The sequence below is a fragment of the Filicampus tigris genome, chromosome 12 (assembly GCF_054856515.1).
Source record: "Filicampus tigris isolate MCC_2025a chromosome 12, RoL_Ftig_1.0, whole genome shotgun sequence".
In the NCBI taxonomy this organism is placed as follows: Eukaryota; Metazoa; Chordata; class Actinopteri; order Syngnathiformes; family Syngnathidae; genus Filicampus; species Filicampus tigris.
This window is the reverse complement of record NC_141228.1, coordinates 8,471,909-8,489,570: the sequence shown is the minus strand read 5'-3', so window position 1 is coordinate 8,489,570 and position 17,662 is coordinate 8,471,909. Positions and strand designations below refer to the sequence as shown.

The 17,662-nt window shown below is 39.3% G+C and overlaps 1 protein-coding gene across 1 annotated transcript in view; it reads right to left on the bottom strand.

Moving 5' to 3' along the window:
- Positions 1-406: 406 nt before the first annotated feature.
- ptprsa (protein tyrosine phosphatase receptor type Sa) overlaps positions 407-17,662 on the bottom strand; it is a 174,802-nt gene continuing 157,546 nt past the window's right edge. The window contains exons 31-36 of the mRNA XM_086048481.1: positions 13,673-13,851; positions 11,799-11,925; positions 11,577-11,702; positions 8,315-8,469; positions 4,882-5,017; positions 407-3,624 (exon numbers count right to left, since the gene is read on the bottom strand). Coding sequence (XP_085904607.1) covers positions 3,556-3,624; positions 4,882-5,017; positions 8,315-8,469; positions 11,577-11,702; positions 11,799-11,925; positions 13,673-13,851 — 792 coding nt within the window. The 3' untranslated portion in view covers positions 407-3,555. The remainder of the gene's footprint in view (positions 3,625-4,881; positions 5,018-8,314; positions 8,470-11,576; positions 11,703-11,798; positions 11,926-13,672; positions 13,852-17,662) is intronic.

Sequence of the window (17,662 nt, the reverse complement as noted above, 5' to 3'; positions counted from 1 at the left end):
TTCATTCGTAGACAGCACTACACTATTCAAGATGGCTACAACGCAAACTAATATTAATGTGGTCTGCACAGACAAAACCAAAATCTCAAACCAAGTGAACACATTTAGCACTAATTATTGACTACTCAATATAATGCGGTACACTTAGCAACAGAAACCAGGAAATTCTTTTTCTCATGTTCATCTTTTTTGATATCAAATGATTTCAGTCTAGAGCAAAAAGTAATGAATGAACCTAACTGTTCCAATACATTTGAAGAGGTGTGCAGTTTAATCCTTAGTGATGGTGATGATTATTATTTCATTTATCTGTCCCGTTTCCAAAGTTTGTCATCTCTTTCCAGATGGTGTAGGCAAGTCTGGTTAAACCCAATTGTCACATCATAATATAAAACCCCAGGCAAACTGTTTTTCAGACAACATTTCTTTAATACAAAGTCAACATATCTACATACACAGTGGCTTAAAACCAATCATGTTTCAGTTAGATGTAACAGTTTGAAAGTGACAGCATTTGGCCCTCATACAAATGAAAACTAGATTGAAGTTCTTGATCATTCTGTCAGTATGTAGTGGATGATGCTTGATTCTTTTGTTAGTGTCTTTATTTTCTGTTCGTCCCACCCCACATATTCTCCAATGATTGTGGCAGAGTCAGAAAAGTTCTATTGCACAAGCTTCCAAAGACCTCCACAGTTACAGTTTCGACATGGGCGCTCCGATCAGTTCCACAAAAAGGATTTTTGTTCTTGATGAAACATGTCAAAGTTCCAGCTGTTCTAACGTTGCGCTGGGAATGTGACTTTGCAGCAGGTTTTTGGTTGTCTCGGTTTTGCCCTCATTTGTTTCACTCCGCTCCTGATTTCTTTCTGCATCCCATTAAAATAAAATCAACAATGCTGCACGTAGAATGTCTAAAAATACTTGTCACATTGCAATCAAACTAGATGTGGATTTATTTGTCATGGCAACTGAACGTAAACTGAGATTCATTGGGAAAATGTTGTGAGATGACAAGCACATTTGCCTTCTTTTATGCCCTAATTGAGGTGTGTGTGATCAGGTGCTTCCAGTTTTCGACTGGAAAGGTCAAATAAAATGCAGAAAAAGAAACAAATGGTACCTGTTTAAGGCCAGGGAGCAGGATTGGAGAAAGTTGTTTCCCGGAGAGGAAAATGAAACCAAGATCAAGTTGGCGATAAGCAATTCCTTGCACTGTTCCAATGCATCGTTTAAGCTTTTGAGGGTCAAATGATATACAAATACATATAATCTATATATTTGTTTATTTACATGTAGATTGTTGTGTATATGTAACAAAAAATAATTACCACATTATGTTGGAAAGTAATAAGTAAAAAAAAAAAAAAAAAGAATGTACAAATTACATATATAAAAACCATGGGTCTTAGCTTGTACATGATCATACCAAGTAAAAACGTCAAATTTGGCTGATTCAGATAACAAAAATACTATAATTCTTGATTTGTTAGTTAATATGTGGACAGGTTTCTCCTCTGCTGAAAGAAAAAAATAATAGCAAATACTAATGTCTACAAAATAGGTAATGCACAATTCTATTTAAAATTAATCTGCAATGCATATCCTCATCGGCACCGGGATAAGGATCCAAACGGGGCAAATAAAGGTTTGTTGCCATCGCAAGACACAATGTTCTGAGGTTTAAAAAATAAATGCAGAAATGGAAAATAAAAACAAGAAGCCATCATATTTTCAAGCACTGGGCTGGTAGGGCAAGACAAAAAACATGAGTGATTCATTCTAAGATGGATATATTTTTATAGTCTGCATTTAAATATATATGAATGTGTGAGTGTGCAGTATATATGTACATATATGCACACGTACACACAGACATGTTATACTGAAGATTTCTACAGTGAAAAAATAGAATGTCTTTTAACATAATATGAACAAATAAGCACTTGTCTTTTGCTATTTTTTTTTTTTTAGAAAATGCAATACAACATCTCTGTTAAAAAAGAAAAGAAAAAAGTTAGCTATGTAATGCAAAATAAATCATAGTAATACAACACTGATGTTTTTATAATGTTACAATAACAATAAGGCTTTTTTGGAAATACAAAAAGATTACACACAGTTCTGTCCATCGCTCTGGTTGTTTTGTGCGCATCTTTCAGAAACCTTTCACAGAATCCAAAGAAGCGCATTCCAAAGCATTGATACCTTAAAAACAAAAAAAGCCCACTGACCTGATTTTCAGGAGTCACATTTAAATTAGTGCGTCAAATCCAACCTGCAGTTTTTTTTTGGCGGGGACTTTGTTAAGGATGTGCAAGTTGCTTGTACCGAAGATTTGCCTCCAGGGCTGACAAGCTCTGCTTTTGTCACCAACAGAGTATAAGGGTTCAAAGAAAATAGCTTTTTAATCCAACAAATGAGTGTACAGTGGATCTTAAAGGAAATGTTTCAAACACCTGGTTATGTAATTGAAATAGGCCCAATTTTTGTGTGTGTCTTTTTAAATGAAACCTTCTTTAAGAGTCACACGTACATGAGATAAGCAGCATATTTGGATTAAAAAGAAAACTCAACCCAAAAAAAAGGACATTGAAATATTGATGATGAACATTTGTCACTGTACACAAAGAAAGGCTTTGTGGCCCATCTTTGTCTGGTTTATCCATTGGTTGCAAAGCTTCTCACCAGATGTATTGCAACCCCAAAGCTGGTAAAAAAAAATAGAAATAAAACAAAATATGGGTCACAGACGACCAAGCCACTGCTTTTTTTTTTTTTTTTACAGGCACAGCTTCCCACAGCTCTCTCATGACTCTCAGAAGAGCTTCCCATTGGTGAGAGAACCCATCTGAAGCTATGTGATCTTGCTTTCGTCCTGGCAACTTCCCGTCTGATCATGTGATGTGAGCTGTACTGTCACTTTTCTTCAAACAAACATTGCTCATCGTTAGCGTGTCTGTTTCTTTGCTGACCCGATAGGCTGTCATCTTGCTTTCGGTTGACCAGCGTTGGAGAGAGCGACACACCCGTTTCGCAACCACAACTAGCTCATTTCTCTGAAGATTACTCGCAAAATATAATGGGAGGGCGGGGGGTGGCAGGTGTTGGGGGCGATTACTGGGAACTTCCTTTACATCCGGGAATATCAAAAAACACAAGAGAAAGTCACTCCATCTTGGCTACAGCCATCTCATTGATATTTGCCTTGTACTTCATCTGTTGTGTGACATTTCAGTGAATGTTTACAATATCTGTATGGAAACACTTGAGGTAAGGTAAGAAGTCGGACACTTGGATCGCCCCCACAGCTTGAGCCAATGCTTCTGGGTTCCGCTCCTGATGACGCTCATCTTTTCTTGACTGCGGAGTCTGAGCTACCTTGGCCCGATTGAAATTATTCTGGTTATAGTGGTGTCTAAAAGTCCGGTATCTTGGTCGTCTGAATGAAGAGTGGTGTTATTGTTGTGACACCACCGTTTCGCAATTCAAGTTTTCTATGGCTCAGGAGACTGTTGAGGGGGTGACAGGACTCATGGGGGAAAGAAATGGCTTTTACGTTGCATAGTGATCAAAGCTTCCCAAGTACTCCAGAGCGGCGTGATAGCAGAACTGGTACTCATCCTGTAGAAGAACAGCATACGCAGAGGGAGGAAAAAAAAGATATCAGAAATATAATCTCGACAGTACTTTGAGCAAAGCTTTGATCGCCATGTCATTAAAAAAAAGCCGTTTTTTATGCAGATTATGTCAGGGGAAAGACATTTAATGCATTGCATAGCTGTTTTTTTTTTTTTAAGTAGAAACTTTCTAGAGGTCATTTAATAGCTAGTTCCACTCTACTTTAATTAAATTTCGCTGCCCTCAAACAAAGTTGAGGACATTCATGCACATTCTGTTCAGAGGCAGGTGGTCAGCAGGTCCCAGGTGGGCCGGCGCTCTGTTAACCTGCCGCAACGCAGGCGGCGTTTGAAGCCAGTAAGTGCTGTCTAAAGATAGGTACCCAGTGTCAGGGCAGCGAGGCATCAAGGACCGCTTGAAACCAACTGCACTTCCTGTTTAATGAGATGCCGTCAAACTGCCTCTGGAACACGCGGTTTTATCCCCCACTGGTTGAGAGGGCTGAATATGAGGTGCTGGCATGTCCAAGTTGTTTAATTAGACTCCCCGCAGAGGGCATAACCTTTTATATTGCATATTACAATTCCATTCATTAATAATTTGTTTAATTCCAACTGTCTGTTGAATATCCAAGAGCTAACTCACTTTAAGATGAAAGAAAACGGAAGCATAAATGAAATAGTAGCTAAATAATCGAAGATAATTAAGTGTGTACAAGCATTGCACAGTGCACACAATTTTAAGCATTAAGCACAGGTGTTATCAAGGCAGGGGAGGTGTAAATGCATAGTACACCAATATCATAGATCACTAAAATAGGTCATATTGAGTTGCCATGGTAATGGAGAAAAAAATACAAGCCAGTGAACACTACAGGTACAATGAATCTCAAGCTGTCATCTTAATTACAAGTAATAAGGGATTTGCGGGAACAAAAGCAAAATAGACTACACTAAACCGCCGTGATACCACTGGTGAGATGTTAATTGTGTATAAAGTAATAGATGGAGCGGGTTATTCAATTTGGAGGGGGAAACCTAATTGCAGATAAAAGGTGGAGATTATCTTTCGCAACTTTGGGTTTGATAGCTTTTCAGTGATTGCAACCAATTTCTTTTTTTATTTGAAGGCAAATTTGGATCAAATTTTCCACCACTCTTGTTTAAGTTACAAAGCACAACTGCTAAACTATCTTGTAGTTATGTCTTAAAAGATGGTGATGAATGGATTTATTTGTGTGTGTGTGATGGGCCATCCGACCTCAGTTTGGACCATCGCTGGCCGCTGTGTCCGGAGCATCTTCACCGTCTGGAAGATATCAACAACGCCTTCGTAACGCATTCGCTCCAGGACGATGCTGAGGGTGATGAAGACGCCAGTCCTGCCCACACCAGCACTACGAAACAGAACACCACAATGAATTAATAAAGCATCGAAATAAAATGTAGGCCCGTGTACTTACACACGGGCAAGCCGCAACCTGAGGCCTGCAAAATTAAGAGCTCTTGCAAATAAAATACAATAATCTTTAGCCTCTTCTAAAATGCATGTGGCGCAATTCAACATCTTGGCTGACAAAGGGCAACTAATTGAAAACCTTGACTACCATCAATCAAGTAGACCAGGTCACAGTAATGATGACAAGGATGCCACCAATCTACTTGTCAGATGAATAACACAAACATTTTGACATCTTCCTAGCTGCAGCTGCTGTCCAGAAATACAGTCTTGAGTCTTAAACTGGAATCCGTAAATACTTCAAAGCTGCCTCTCTAAGCTGCTTTGCTGTGAAATGACTTCCACTCCACCAAAGGAACAATAATTGATATGACAACAATTTTATTTGGGCTTCCTCCAAATGCTAAAGCTATTTTGTCGACTGATCAACGAAAGTGATGGCTGGAGTGCTCGTGGGCATGTCTTGTGTGTGTCCGTTTCAGAGAACAAAACTCACTTAAAGACCAAAGTGTTTTGGATCCATTCAAAAAAAACCCTTTATGATATCAAACATCGTTGTTCTGAGCTGACCCATCTCTCCAGCCACCCACGAACATCCTCACTGACTTCCATTCCTGCTGTATCGCTTAGGCCACCCAAAGCCGCTTCCAGGGGAGTCGATCACGGCTTTGTCACATGGACTCAAACTCCTCTTCCCAGCGCTCCGCTCTCACCAGTAGCATCCGCTCTCCAAATATGAAAGGGTGGACCAGCCGTGGCCGACTGAGAGGATTTGGAGTCTCCCATTCACAGAACGTAATCAGGCAATTAATGACAAAACGCACAAAGGTCTATTAGATAGTGGCTGAGAAAAAAAAAGTGGAGGCGGGGGGAGAAGTGGAGGGCTTGGTGGGAACGGAACAAAGGATGGCTGGGTGATTGAATGGATGGAAATGAAATGAGGGAGCAGAGCAGAGGATTAGGAACTAGAAATTGGGATGACAGATGAGGAAGGCGCCGACTAAGGAAAGGGACAATGCCTTCAACCAAGACATGACAAAGCAAGGTGGCTGCAAAGAATCCAATCGTGGTATCAAACGCTGAATAACACGTACTCCAAAAAGATAGGTTGGATACAAACAGAGAAAAACAAATAAAAAGCTAGTGGATGGAAAAATAACTCCTTGAATAAAATACTTCTAAAACATGAAGTAATTGAGATTTCATGTTAACTTTTTGTATGGGTTTAGAAATCAAATGGTGGTTAGAGGAAGATACTTTCAAAGGGCTTGAAGGGAGTTGTTTGGAAGTTACTTTTCACCCACTCGGTATATTATTTTACCATTGGAATGACAGATGAGGTGCAGAGTGCAGACCATCTTTTCATACTATTAAGAAGTGAAATATCTCTTTTTCAAGTCTGAAAGATTTTTTTTCCTTAACCCATCTCTTCACATAAGATAAAAGTAGTGTTGTATAATTCTGCTTATGAAACCAATGAAAAATAAACTTCAGAGCAAGAAGTACTAGTTAAGGGATTACAGTAGTTCCATAAAAATAACTGCATTTAATCTCATTATATTTTATTTATTACTGTCAAGCGATTACATTTTTTAAACTAATTAATCGCACAATTTTCCATAATTGATCACAATTGATCATATTTTTCAACCAAATTTTTTTTTTACGAAGCTTAGAACCAATATTTATTTGAGTACAATCTTGGAATTAATGGCGAAAAAATTTAAAGTATAATTATACTGATTCAAAGACTGTTCTAATAGCTTTCTTTGATCCTTGAATACGCTTCTTTTTCTATAAAATACAACAGTTGAATGATACAACAAAGATGTAACTAATATGGTACTTGAATTTGGCTTTACAAAGTGTGCAAATTACTTTGGATTCCTCCAATGAGCCGTCAAGCAACTTTTTAAAGTAAAACTACGTAAAAGTGAACAGAGGTCAACTGCCACAGGATGTAAATAAAACTGAATTAACGGAGTTATTTTTATTTTTTCATTTTTATTTTAATGCGATATAAAATTAAAATTAATCTCCATAGTTAACACTTTAACTTTGACAGCCCTAATTTTATTATGATAATTTAGAAAACTTTGGGCCTATAAAATGGTTATGGATTTTCCTTAGAATTCAATTTACAAGACCTCCACTTAAAAAGCTTACAAATCTCAGCAGGTCATCTGATGGTTGGTGACATCAGCTTCCTACCATGGAGAAAGGTGACGTTATGTTTGATGATGTCATTGCACCCGTGTGACACAAATGTGGAAAAAAACAAGCTCCAATGCCTCTTTCAGAAAAGTAAAACATATTTATGTGACAGCAAGAAAATGAGTCATATTGTTAATGCGTTTGATCGTTGACTTTGAAGCTGTCCTAAAGCAGCTCTCACAAGAATTCAAGTGGAGGATGACGGTTCTTCAAAACACATTTGAATTAATATCCTGTAATTTTTCCATGATTTGTGCATGAAATAAAATGCAATATGAAAATTATTTTGGGAAACAAATGTATCACTTCACCTTGTATTTTTCCGGGTATCATAAAAAAAAATAAATCCTGGAACTAATGTAACAATTGGTATAATAATAAATAATTTCATACTAAATTCTTGTGATCACGCTTCTGTATCTCAGCACATTTCTCCAAACTTTTTTTGTCCCATAAAAACAATCATCAGGAAATGAGGGTTGTCTAATTTCTAGTTAGAAAATGTAAAAGATGAATTCTTCTCAAGGCTCATCGCTAAATACTGTATGAATAATCTGAGCTCTGTATCATGACCACAAGCAAATATCAGTTTCTCCCCAAATCTAGCATGCCGAGTTAATGATGTAGGTTACCTTGGAATCTACACCCCGGGTATTAGAATCCATCATGGATCATAAAAACAAAAAGAATGGCTGTTTTATTTCATGTTCCTCCTCTTTGCAAATGCCAAGCTGCATCTCAGCCTTATCAATTATGAAAGAAATGGGCCTGTGGAGGTCTACAGCATTACCATGGCAAAAAGAGAAGGAGAATAATACTTGGTGATGCTGTGAGGGCTACGCCACAGGAGGTGGTAGGCTATCGTGTTGGTGAAAAAAAAAAAAAAAAAAAAGTGACTGTCTTTGGATTTCAGTTTGTCATGTGATGCAGGGTTTGTTCTCCATCCATCCATTATCTATATCATCAAGTGTTCATGTTCAATGTATTTTTGTTTTCATAACCAAGGTAATAGTGCTCCCACCTGCAGTGGACAGAGATTGGTCCATCCTGTCCAAACTGCTCCTTGGTTTTATGCACCTGGCCAATAAAATCGATGAAGCCCTCGCCAGATTTTGGAACGCCTTGCTCTGGCCAGTCGGTAAACTGGAACTGCCTTACTGTCCTGGATTGGCCATCCTGCCGAAACATGGAAGAAGTGAGTAGTCAAGAAAGAGTGCAGAATACCTACAGTACATAAAAACACACATACAGTCGTTAAAAAAGACACATAGTGCAAATACAAATAATTGGAGATGAGTGGTGAGTGTGTAGTCCCTGCAAAGTGTTCACTGGTATGTGGCGCACCTTTGAATTAGCTATCGCAAATATCTTAGAATATTTCTGATTGAAATTCCATTAATTCATTCACTTTTGGAACCGTTTAGCCTCACTAGGGTCGTGGGCATGTTTGCGTTGCCAGCATGTGGAGAAATATGTGAAGATTTGAAGGGAGACAAGCAATATGCTGAGTTGGATATTAATGAGATTAATACTGGACAGAAAAACATACCTCATTAAAAATGGTCAAAGGATTAAATTCCCAAATAAGAGTACCTTAACCACTAATGGTAAATTTTTTGGGGGTCAAAATTAAACACACCATCGAGCAATTGTATAGGTTGAAAGTGATGTCTAATGAAATGTATCCTTGTCTCCCCAACTGTGTCAGTTTTCTCTCCTGCCGGTTTTGTTGGCGTGTAGCGTGTGATGGCTCCCACTTGAAGCTGATCAATAGTGCATCGTCATGACACGGGTCTTGTCTTAGACAGCGTGTAGAATAGTATAATCCTGTGAGGCGATCGATAGCACCATTTGATGGATGAGTGTTTGGCGGAGGGCGTGGAGGTTTAAGACGTAAGACTAGATGACTAGTTTAGCAGGATGTGGGTTTGGATGACGAAAATAGAAACTGATGTCCCCGCTTCTGTCAACCACATTGCTGTAATTGTCTCCAGTGGTTCAGATGTAAAAGTACAAATATGCAAACAAATACGTTTACGGTACTCAGAAGTATACAGTATGATTTGTCAGGTTACCATCAAATAAAACTATTTTCGTGGTTTCTATGGAAATTATCACGTTAAATTGATAGATAACATTATTACAAATATTCACTGTAATACCATGGATTTGCTTTGTTATGTATTATCCATACAGTACATTGACGTGAGTATGCAGATTACATGACTGATTTAGAAGAATTTCACTGACCGATAATAATATAATCAAATCCACAATATTCCATTCATCCATTATCTATACCACTTATCCTCACAAGGGTCGCGGGAGCCTATCCCAGCAGTCTTCGGGCAGTAGGCGGGGGACACCATGAATTGGTTGCCATCCAATCGCAGGGCACACAGAGACAAACAAACATCCACACTCACAATCACACCTAGGGGCAATTTAGAGTGTCCAATCAACCTACCATGCATGTTTTGGGAATGTGGGAGGAAACCGGAGGACCCGGAGAAAACCTACGCAGGCACGGGGAGAACATGCAAACTCCACACAGGGAGGCCGGAGCCGGGATCGAACCCACGACCTCTGAACTGTGAGGCGGACGTGCTAACCAGTCGACCGCCGTGCCGCCCTCCACAATATTCCCTTTTTAAAATAAAAAAAAAAAATATGTAGCTTCTGGTGTTTCCAACAGCACACATGCCACAAAGTGTTCTTAAATACAGTGATTCTATCACAGTAATCTGCACACGCCACCTGGTTTTGTACATGCCATGTTTGTCTTCATGTTTTGGTACGGATAGCATGTTTCCTTTCTTTTTACCCTTTGTCTTTCATCTGCAAAACATTACGCCTCAGTAGGAGGATTAAAAATAAAACGAGAGAGGCAACGACAACACAATGGGCCACGTGCTCAGTTGGGGGGTGGGGGGGGGGATTTTAACACACAACCTGAGGGCCCACGCTGCATGTCAAATTGTGTGATTAAATACGTGACTGGCTGGCTAGATGTGAGTGTTGAGGCGTTCTATTACTTTGCAACAGAATGTGTGCAAGCATACCCTCATTTAGTCAAACAAATATGTGAGCACATACACGACTATATGGGGTTAATTCTAGTTTATTCCCACTTTGTTTTTCGGAACCTAAATCAGAGAACCGACACGCTTTTCTCTACAATTGAAGCACTTCTCTACAATGCCCACAGTCTTATCCTCTTGAAAAATAAGTTGCACACTCAATTTCAAGCTCCCTCATGGTTGTTTGTCTCTAACATTGATGATGTGAATGTTAGTTAGGTTGCTGCTGCCGCTGCTCTTCTCACATAATTCAAGGTCCTAGGAGACTAAACGACAATGCTGAACCATCATATTTTTACAGTGGTGTTAAAATTGATTTTTATCCCATAGATATTACTGTGACGAATAACGTGCACTTGCTTGTGGCACCAGATATACACGTGTCTTCTCATAGACAAAATTCTTTGCTCCGCTTGTTGACCTCATTATAACAAATACAAATGATTAGTATTGCGACCTCGGATAGGGAAGTTATATTTCCATTCATTTTGCATGTTTGTCAGTTCGCAAAGTTAAACAATAACATGAAAATACTATTTTTTTTTTTTTTTTTTGTCCTACACACTGCAGAAGGGCAGGACCAAAGGAAAATTAAATGTTGCTGCAGGTTATATTTGTAATGTGATGGACAACTGATACAATTTGGTGCTGTTAAATTGTGGGCCTATGCTTTAGTAAATATAGTTGAATTAGCTTTTCTTTACCTTTTATCTTAAGATTTGAATATCATTCTTCTATGGCATCAGCAGTGTTTTCGTGTACTGCAGAGTTCATGGATATGAATAAAAATAATTGGATGGTTGAATGTTGTTGGCAGACCAGCTAACACTGCATTCATACGCAATTACCACGATGTATCTGCGCATGGTTATGTGCATACTGCAATGTGACACACGCGTGTGACGGGTGTATGGCATGCAACATGTTCCTTTACCAACAGGGGGACATTTAACTAACTAGCTGCCACACAGCTAGGGAAATCATTGCCTATGTCCGCCTAGTTGGAGAACAGAAGCATTTCTACGTTGATGCTGCAGTGTTGGTGCCATTTCAAATCATCCCAGATAATTGGGCTCAGAAATGTATTCTCAACAATAGGCCCACTTCGCCCTCTGTGTTTACCACTTACGGTTCCTAAAAGATTTGGTGCAAATGATAAAAGCCGGTGACACTGATCTTGATTTGCGGTTCTGATCATCTCACCCTGGCATCTGTGACCTTGAACTCTCGTAGGATGTACTGAGGCATGTTGTACTCAGCCATAGGGTCCACCACAAAGTACTGATACCGAGCAGAGCGCTCTGCTGGCCAATACTGATGACACTTTTCCTGTATCAACAGATGAAGACGTTGAATCGTGGCTTCTTTGAATGTCTTGACCGTACCAATGAAACAACGGTTTGAGTGTGTGAGTTAATGTCATACCCTTCCCATCTCTCTCAGTTTGGTCAACATGACTACAATGGTGGAGTTGTTCTCCCAGAGCATTCTCCAGAAGTCCTCTGTAGTTTCCGCCAGAGGGCCCTGTGTGGCAATGTAGGCTTTCTGTTGCCTTTAGAAAAACAGTCACATGTTCTGTTACGTAACATTGTATCATAAATAACACACACACATACATAAACACACATATAAAAATTATATAAACTTTAAATAATGTTTATGAATTCTAAAACCTCTGCTGTTAGCATCTCTCCCACATTGTCATGCACGGACGTTTTTTTTTTTTGGGGGGGGGTACCTCACTAAAAGTAAGGATGGAAGCACTTTAAAAGGACAAGGATGGAGAAGACGATTAAGGATGGAGGGATGATGACGAAGGTATATATATATATATATATATAAATATATATACACACTAGGGATGGGAATTTCGACTAATTTGCCCGCCAACTAGTCTATTAGCAAGAAAACTTGAAATTTAATACATATTGAATTCAAAGTTGAAAATGCTAATGTTTTGTGTATTTACAGTAGGGGCTATTTTAGCCCACAAATTCAGGACAGTTTGTTAATTTACATTCTATATTTATATTTATTTTAATAAATGTTTTTGTATTATTTTTCATAAGAGCTTTATTTTTTAGAAATTCAAGACAATACAATATTGCAGCTGTTACTGAAAGCATGCTACTGAACACCAATTGATTGGCTAACCTTGTCTTGCTTTAGAAAGAAAATATATATGACAAACAACGCTGCATTTTATGGGAAAGCAAGGAAAGTCTATCTAATCTAAGCAATGTATGTAATGATATGGTACCTGATGTATCTGTATGTACAGTAGCTGCAGCTACGCATGATATAAGCTAAATATTAGCTAGATATGTGCATTTGTGTATTGAACTTGTTGGCTCAATATTGCAATTAGACGTATTTAGCCGATTCTGACTTCGGGTCATGAGCCGCATCGAGGCCGCGCCGGCCGAATGAGCCGGCCGGACCGGCCCGGATTACCGACCCCGCGAAGGGCGACTGCTGCCACTGCGGTGTCCCAGCGGTTGCTGCAGCTGTGGAGATCTGTGGGAAGGGGCCCGCCCCGCCCAGAGTCGCCGCCGCCGCTGCCCACCCTTGCCGGCCGGGACGAGGAGCTGAGCACGACTGGGGGCGAGCTAACGTGCTATTGTTGCTTCGCAGCTTCGGCGGCAGGTGCCCGAGGCTGCGCGCCGCACATGTGGTTTCTCATCGCTCCGGGAGAGTGGTTGTAAGCGAGTTTATGCTTACAAAGCCTACAGACGACCTTGTTGTCATCTGCTGCATCAAAATACTGCCAAACGGTGCCGTTGTTTTTCGTGGGAGATTCGACACCTTCAGAATTTACTTTTCTAAATATTCTTCCTCAAACTTAGTGTCCCCGCTCCCTACTACTGTGTGCGTGTGGGCGGGGGAGAGCGGAGCAATTCCCTCTCTTGGTGCTTGGCTTGTTTACAGAGGCAGAGAGACGTGAGGAACAAGATGCGTGATAATGCAGCGTTTAACCGACTAGTAAAATACTAAAAGTTTAATAAATCGTAGACGGTTAAACGACTAGTCGCGCACATCCCTAATATATACATATATATGTATATATATATATATATATATATATATACATATATATGTATATATATATATATATATATATATATATATATATATATATATATATATATATATATATATATATATATATATATATATATATATATATATATATATATATATACACACACACAAAACCCATCCCGCCAGTAATGCAAACTTGAAAAAAACTTGAAAAAAAAAAAAATGTCCTGACAATACAGACAACCACATCATCCTACCTATATCCATCAATAAAGCTGGAATTAATGTAGTCAGATCCTTCCAGGCCTCTGATCGGCTGCAGGCAGACACGCGTGGTCTCATACGGCATGATGTTGACCAGGCGATTCTTGAACTTGTTGCAGGGTAGGTTGGCACTGATGAAGCGCGACGTGTGGGCTTTGGAGTTGGCCAAACGCTGGCAAGGCAAAAAATGGAGGAATATATTGATAAATGAACAGCGGACAAGAACAGTCAAAGAAGTGGATAAAAAAAAAGGAAACTGGCAGAGACCAAAGTACTTTAAAAGGGATGAAAGAGGAGAGAGACTAGAGGACAGTGAGCATCGGTGGAGGACAGATAAAGGTAATATAGACTAAATACTTTGTATGCCACCTGTGCATCTGACCACCAATCTGATTGTCAAAACACAATCATGCTACAGCTTTAAAGGGTCACTGCTTATTAAGTATGCATTCCGCAGAAAGTATGGTAATTCAATATGTTTGTCCTCTTTTGTAAATCATGGAGTCAGGGGGGGTCGATATCTGTTGTGGGGATCTATGCCAAACACAAACACACATAAACAAGCTTGTAGATAAAGAACGAAGGAAACAGCAAACTCTTTGAAAAGTGGGTCGCTCCCCTCCTCAACTCCTTGATAATTGTTGCAATGTATGCAAGAAAAAAAAAAGGCTTGCAGAGGGATATTCAAAGTAAGGATAAAAATGATCCAGCAATTATCCGTTGAATGACTACAAGAACTGTGTCATCCATGCGGAAATTGTTAAATTTAATGTTTGGATCAAAAAGTTTACAGTGTGTGGCTTAATAAATGGTAATGGAAATAAAACGTGCCCTAGCTTGGTGCCTATGCGGGCTGGTGTGCAAATTAAACAAGTGTTGTTACCTGTGCATCTCCAAAGCTTAGTTAGCAGTTGGTGTACTGTATTCAATTTCTGCCTCATAGACACTTGACTATATTCAAATCTCAACTGTGCTTCAGATGACGTGTAACATAAATTTGTTCTACATAGTTAGCCTGTGCTTTTGAATCTGAACAGCTTTCTGGGGGGCTTATGATTGGCGATGTGTCCATTTGCCAAACAAAAATGTTTTTTTTTTGTGTTGGGCACTTGCTTGTTTTTGCATACTCTGCTTCTGCTTGTAGACTTAAGCAGTAGGTCAGTGCGAACACTCATCGCTGAGCGTGGCAGAAAAGGCTGGCAGAGATGCACTGGCAAAATTCCCTGGCTGTCAATCTAAAGAAAGCAGGACTATATACAGTACATATATATATACACATTGGTGTATAGCATGAGACAAATGTGCTCCTAAAAGGAGCCAATTTCACTATGGCAAGAAAGATGCTGTAAAAATATGCTTGACTCTCAATCCGTTAGGTAATTTGACAAAAGCGTGCCACAGCCATGTTGTTAACACAGACATTCACAGACATTTCTTGAAGACACCTGGAACCTGTTTTAAACCTGTTTTAAATGGTCAAAACATGCATTACATGTCTCCTTTAGGTCAGCTATGTGATAACTACACTACCATTGGCCCATTCAAATGTCTTGAAAAGACCAACAAATGTTAACATTCTGTATATTTTCACTTTCCTGTGAAAAACACGTATGCCCAATTTAGTCATTTTTAAAATTTTCACGTTAATGGGATGTCTGTAACGCGGAAACCCAATTCACGTAAAAATTTTAACTCATTCACTGCCAATGACAAATTGACTTGTCTTTTCACAGTCCAGCCATTCAGTCCCAGGAACTTACTTTTTTTTAACTTTTTCAAATGTTATGGTAAAAAAGTGTCTGAAAATGTCTGGCAGTGAATGAGTTAAAAAAGCAAAAAATGGACGTAAGTGTTTTTCACAGGACAGCGATGATGTGTACATTGTGAGTTGCGTCTTACGCATTTCTAAGGAGATGTGCCTTTTTTTCACAAGTTAAAACAGGTCCCAGGTGTCTTAATGAAATGTCTGTTATATGCTTCTTTCAAAATAACCGTAAGGATCATGTTGATAACAGGTTTTTGAGTGGCTTGTTCTGCATCACAGTCAGGAGTCACAAATGTACCAGCCATTGTAAAAGTTTGTAAAAAACTGACAGAAGAATGTAAGCTAAACGAGTTTCAAAACAGTTGATGTGGCCGACCTTATCCACACAATGTTCTTCAAACAGTGCCTTATGTTCTTGGGGCATTTCTATGTGAGCGGGGTCGATTTTTAGATTGCAGCATTGCTTCCCCAATTCCCCTTTATGACGAACACCTATTCGCTTGGATTTCATTCAGCCTTTCCTCTTTTCTGCCATCCCTTCATCCCTCCTGCTTCGGCCATGCCTTTGATCAGCGCTCCACCAGGGACCTGGATGGGCTTGAGGTGGCCTGGCAGCACTACAGAGGCGCTCAGCTATATCACCAACCACTACAGTGGCTACGTGAATCAGATCCAGCGCTGGCCAAACTCTCCATGCAACAGAGCGGAGAAGCATCAAGGGTATCTCTAAACCAACATGCCAGTTCCTTTCCATTTATAGAACAGTAGACTGGGTTAAGCATTAGGCGTGGCATGTTACCCAACAAGGATTAGTGCAGTGGTGGTATCATATCAGAAACTAGGGATAAGATTTTGGCAATAATTGTTGAAACAGAAATATATACAGGAATTGTTGTGCATGTCGACGGTCATCTTAATTGTATTCCTTCAATCCTGTGCAAGTACCTGCATTTAAGTACAAGACTCTTTCTCACCTTTTAATGTTCCACTACCAACCTAAATCTTACATATCGTCGCTTACATATCGTAAAAAACACTTATCTCGAATTTTTTCATTTTTCAAATTTTTACATGAATGGTGTTTTTCCGCGTAATCGCATAAATGTGAAAAAAAAAAAAGTTTCCAAAATTGGATCTAGGCTTTTTTCACAGGAAAATGACGCTATAGTAAGAGCGATACCCCCTTCTTTCATCTTTTTTTGACTCTCCTCATCATGAGGCTAAATGCAGTACTTTCTTTGTTCATCAACCATAGCATCACCTTCAATAATGTGCCACTCCCAGCCTCCTTCCCGTCCACCTCTCAAACTTAATATAGACTTTAGAGTGAACATGATTATGCCCTGTTCAACTCCTGACACCAGCTCAGCATTATCATCTGTTACTCACCCGGTGATTCCATCACGGCTGTGCCTCACTAAGTGGAAACACACCAGCACACTTATTGTGTCATGCTGGTGAATGGCAAATGGCAAGATGACTAACATGAGCATTACACTCAAATTAACATGTGAGATGTATGTTGGTAATTCAAAGTCAGCAGTTAAGAATTAATAAATTGATGGCAGAGTTACAGGAATTTTTGCTACCAAACAGGTATTTACTGGAGTGACTATAAAAACATCATGATAAAATTCTGAGAAGACTCCAAATTGACCTTAGGTGTTATTCAAGCAATTTAAGTAAGGACATCATGAAAAAGTACTTTTTAACGTAATGTTCTTTTATAAAAGTCATTTAAGGTTTAACATAATCTGTTGGTATGGCAACGTGAGAAAATGGTGGTCAGAAAGCATACAGTAACAATATTTAGCAAATGCTTGTGGAACACACGACCAATTGCGGCACACATTTACAGAGACAGACTTGCAAATACAATGTGAAAAGAGGCACCCGCTCTCCTTATTGTTTTATTCACTGCCATCTGAGCGATGGCATAGCCCCCACCCCCTCCGTTTGCTTAAAATAGATCAAAAAGTTCTACAAGCTATTAAATTTTCTAACAGCTGGCAATGAGAAGGATTTCCGTGCAGCCTGGCCATCTTTCCTGTCTGTAGAGGCATAATAAGAATGTGTTTTGTACTGTTCTATCTATGGTAACGTTTGCCCCTGTCCATCTGGAATCATCTACTGTAAAATCTATAGCAAAGACCAGTCAACAAGGCTGGCAAAATCTCTTTTAAACAGAATTGCATTGCAATTAAAGGGTCTTAATTTT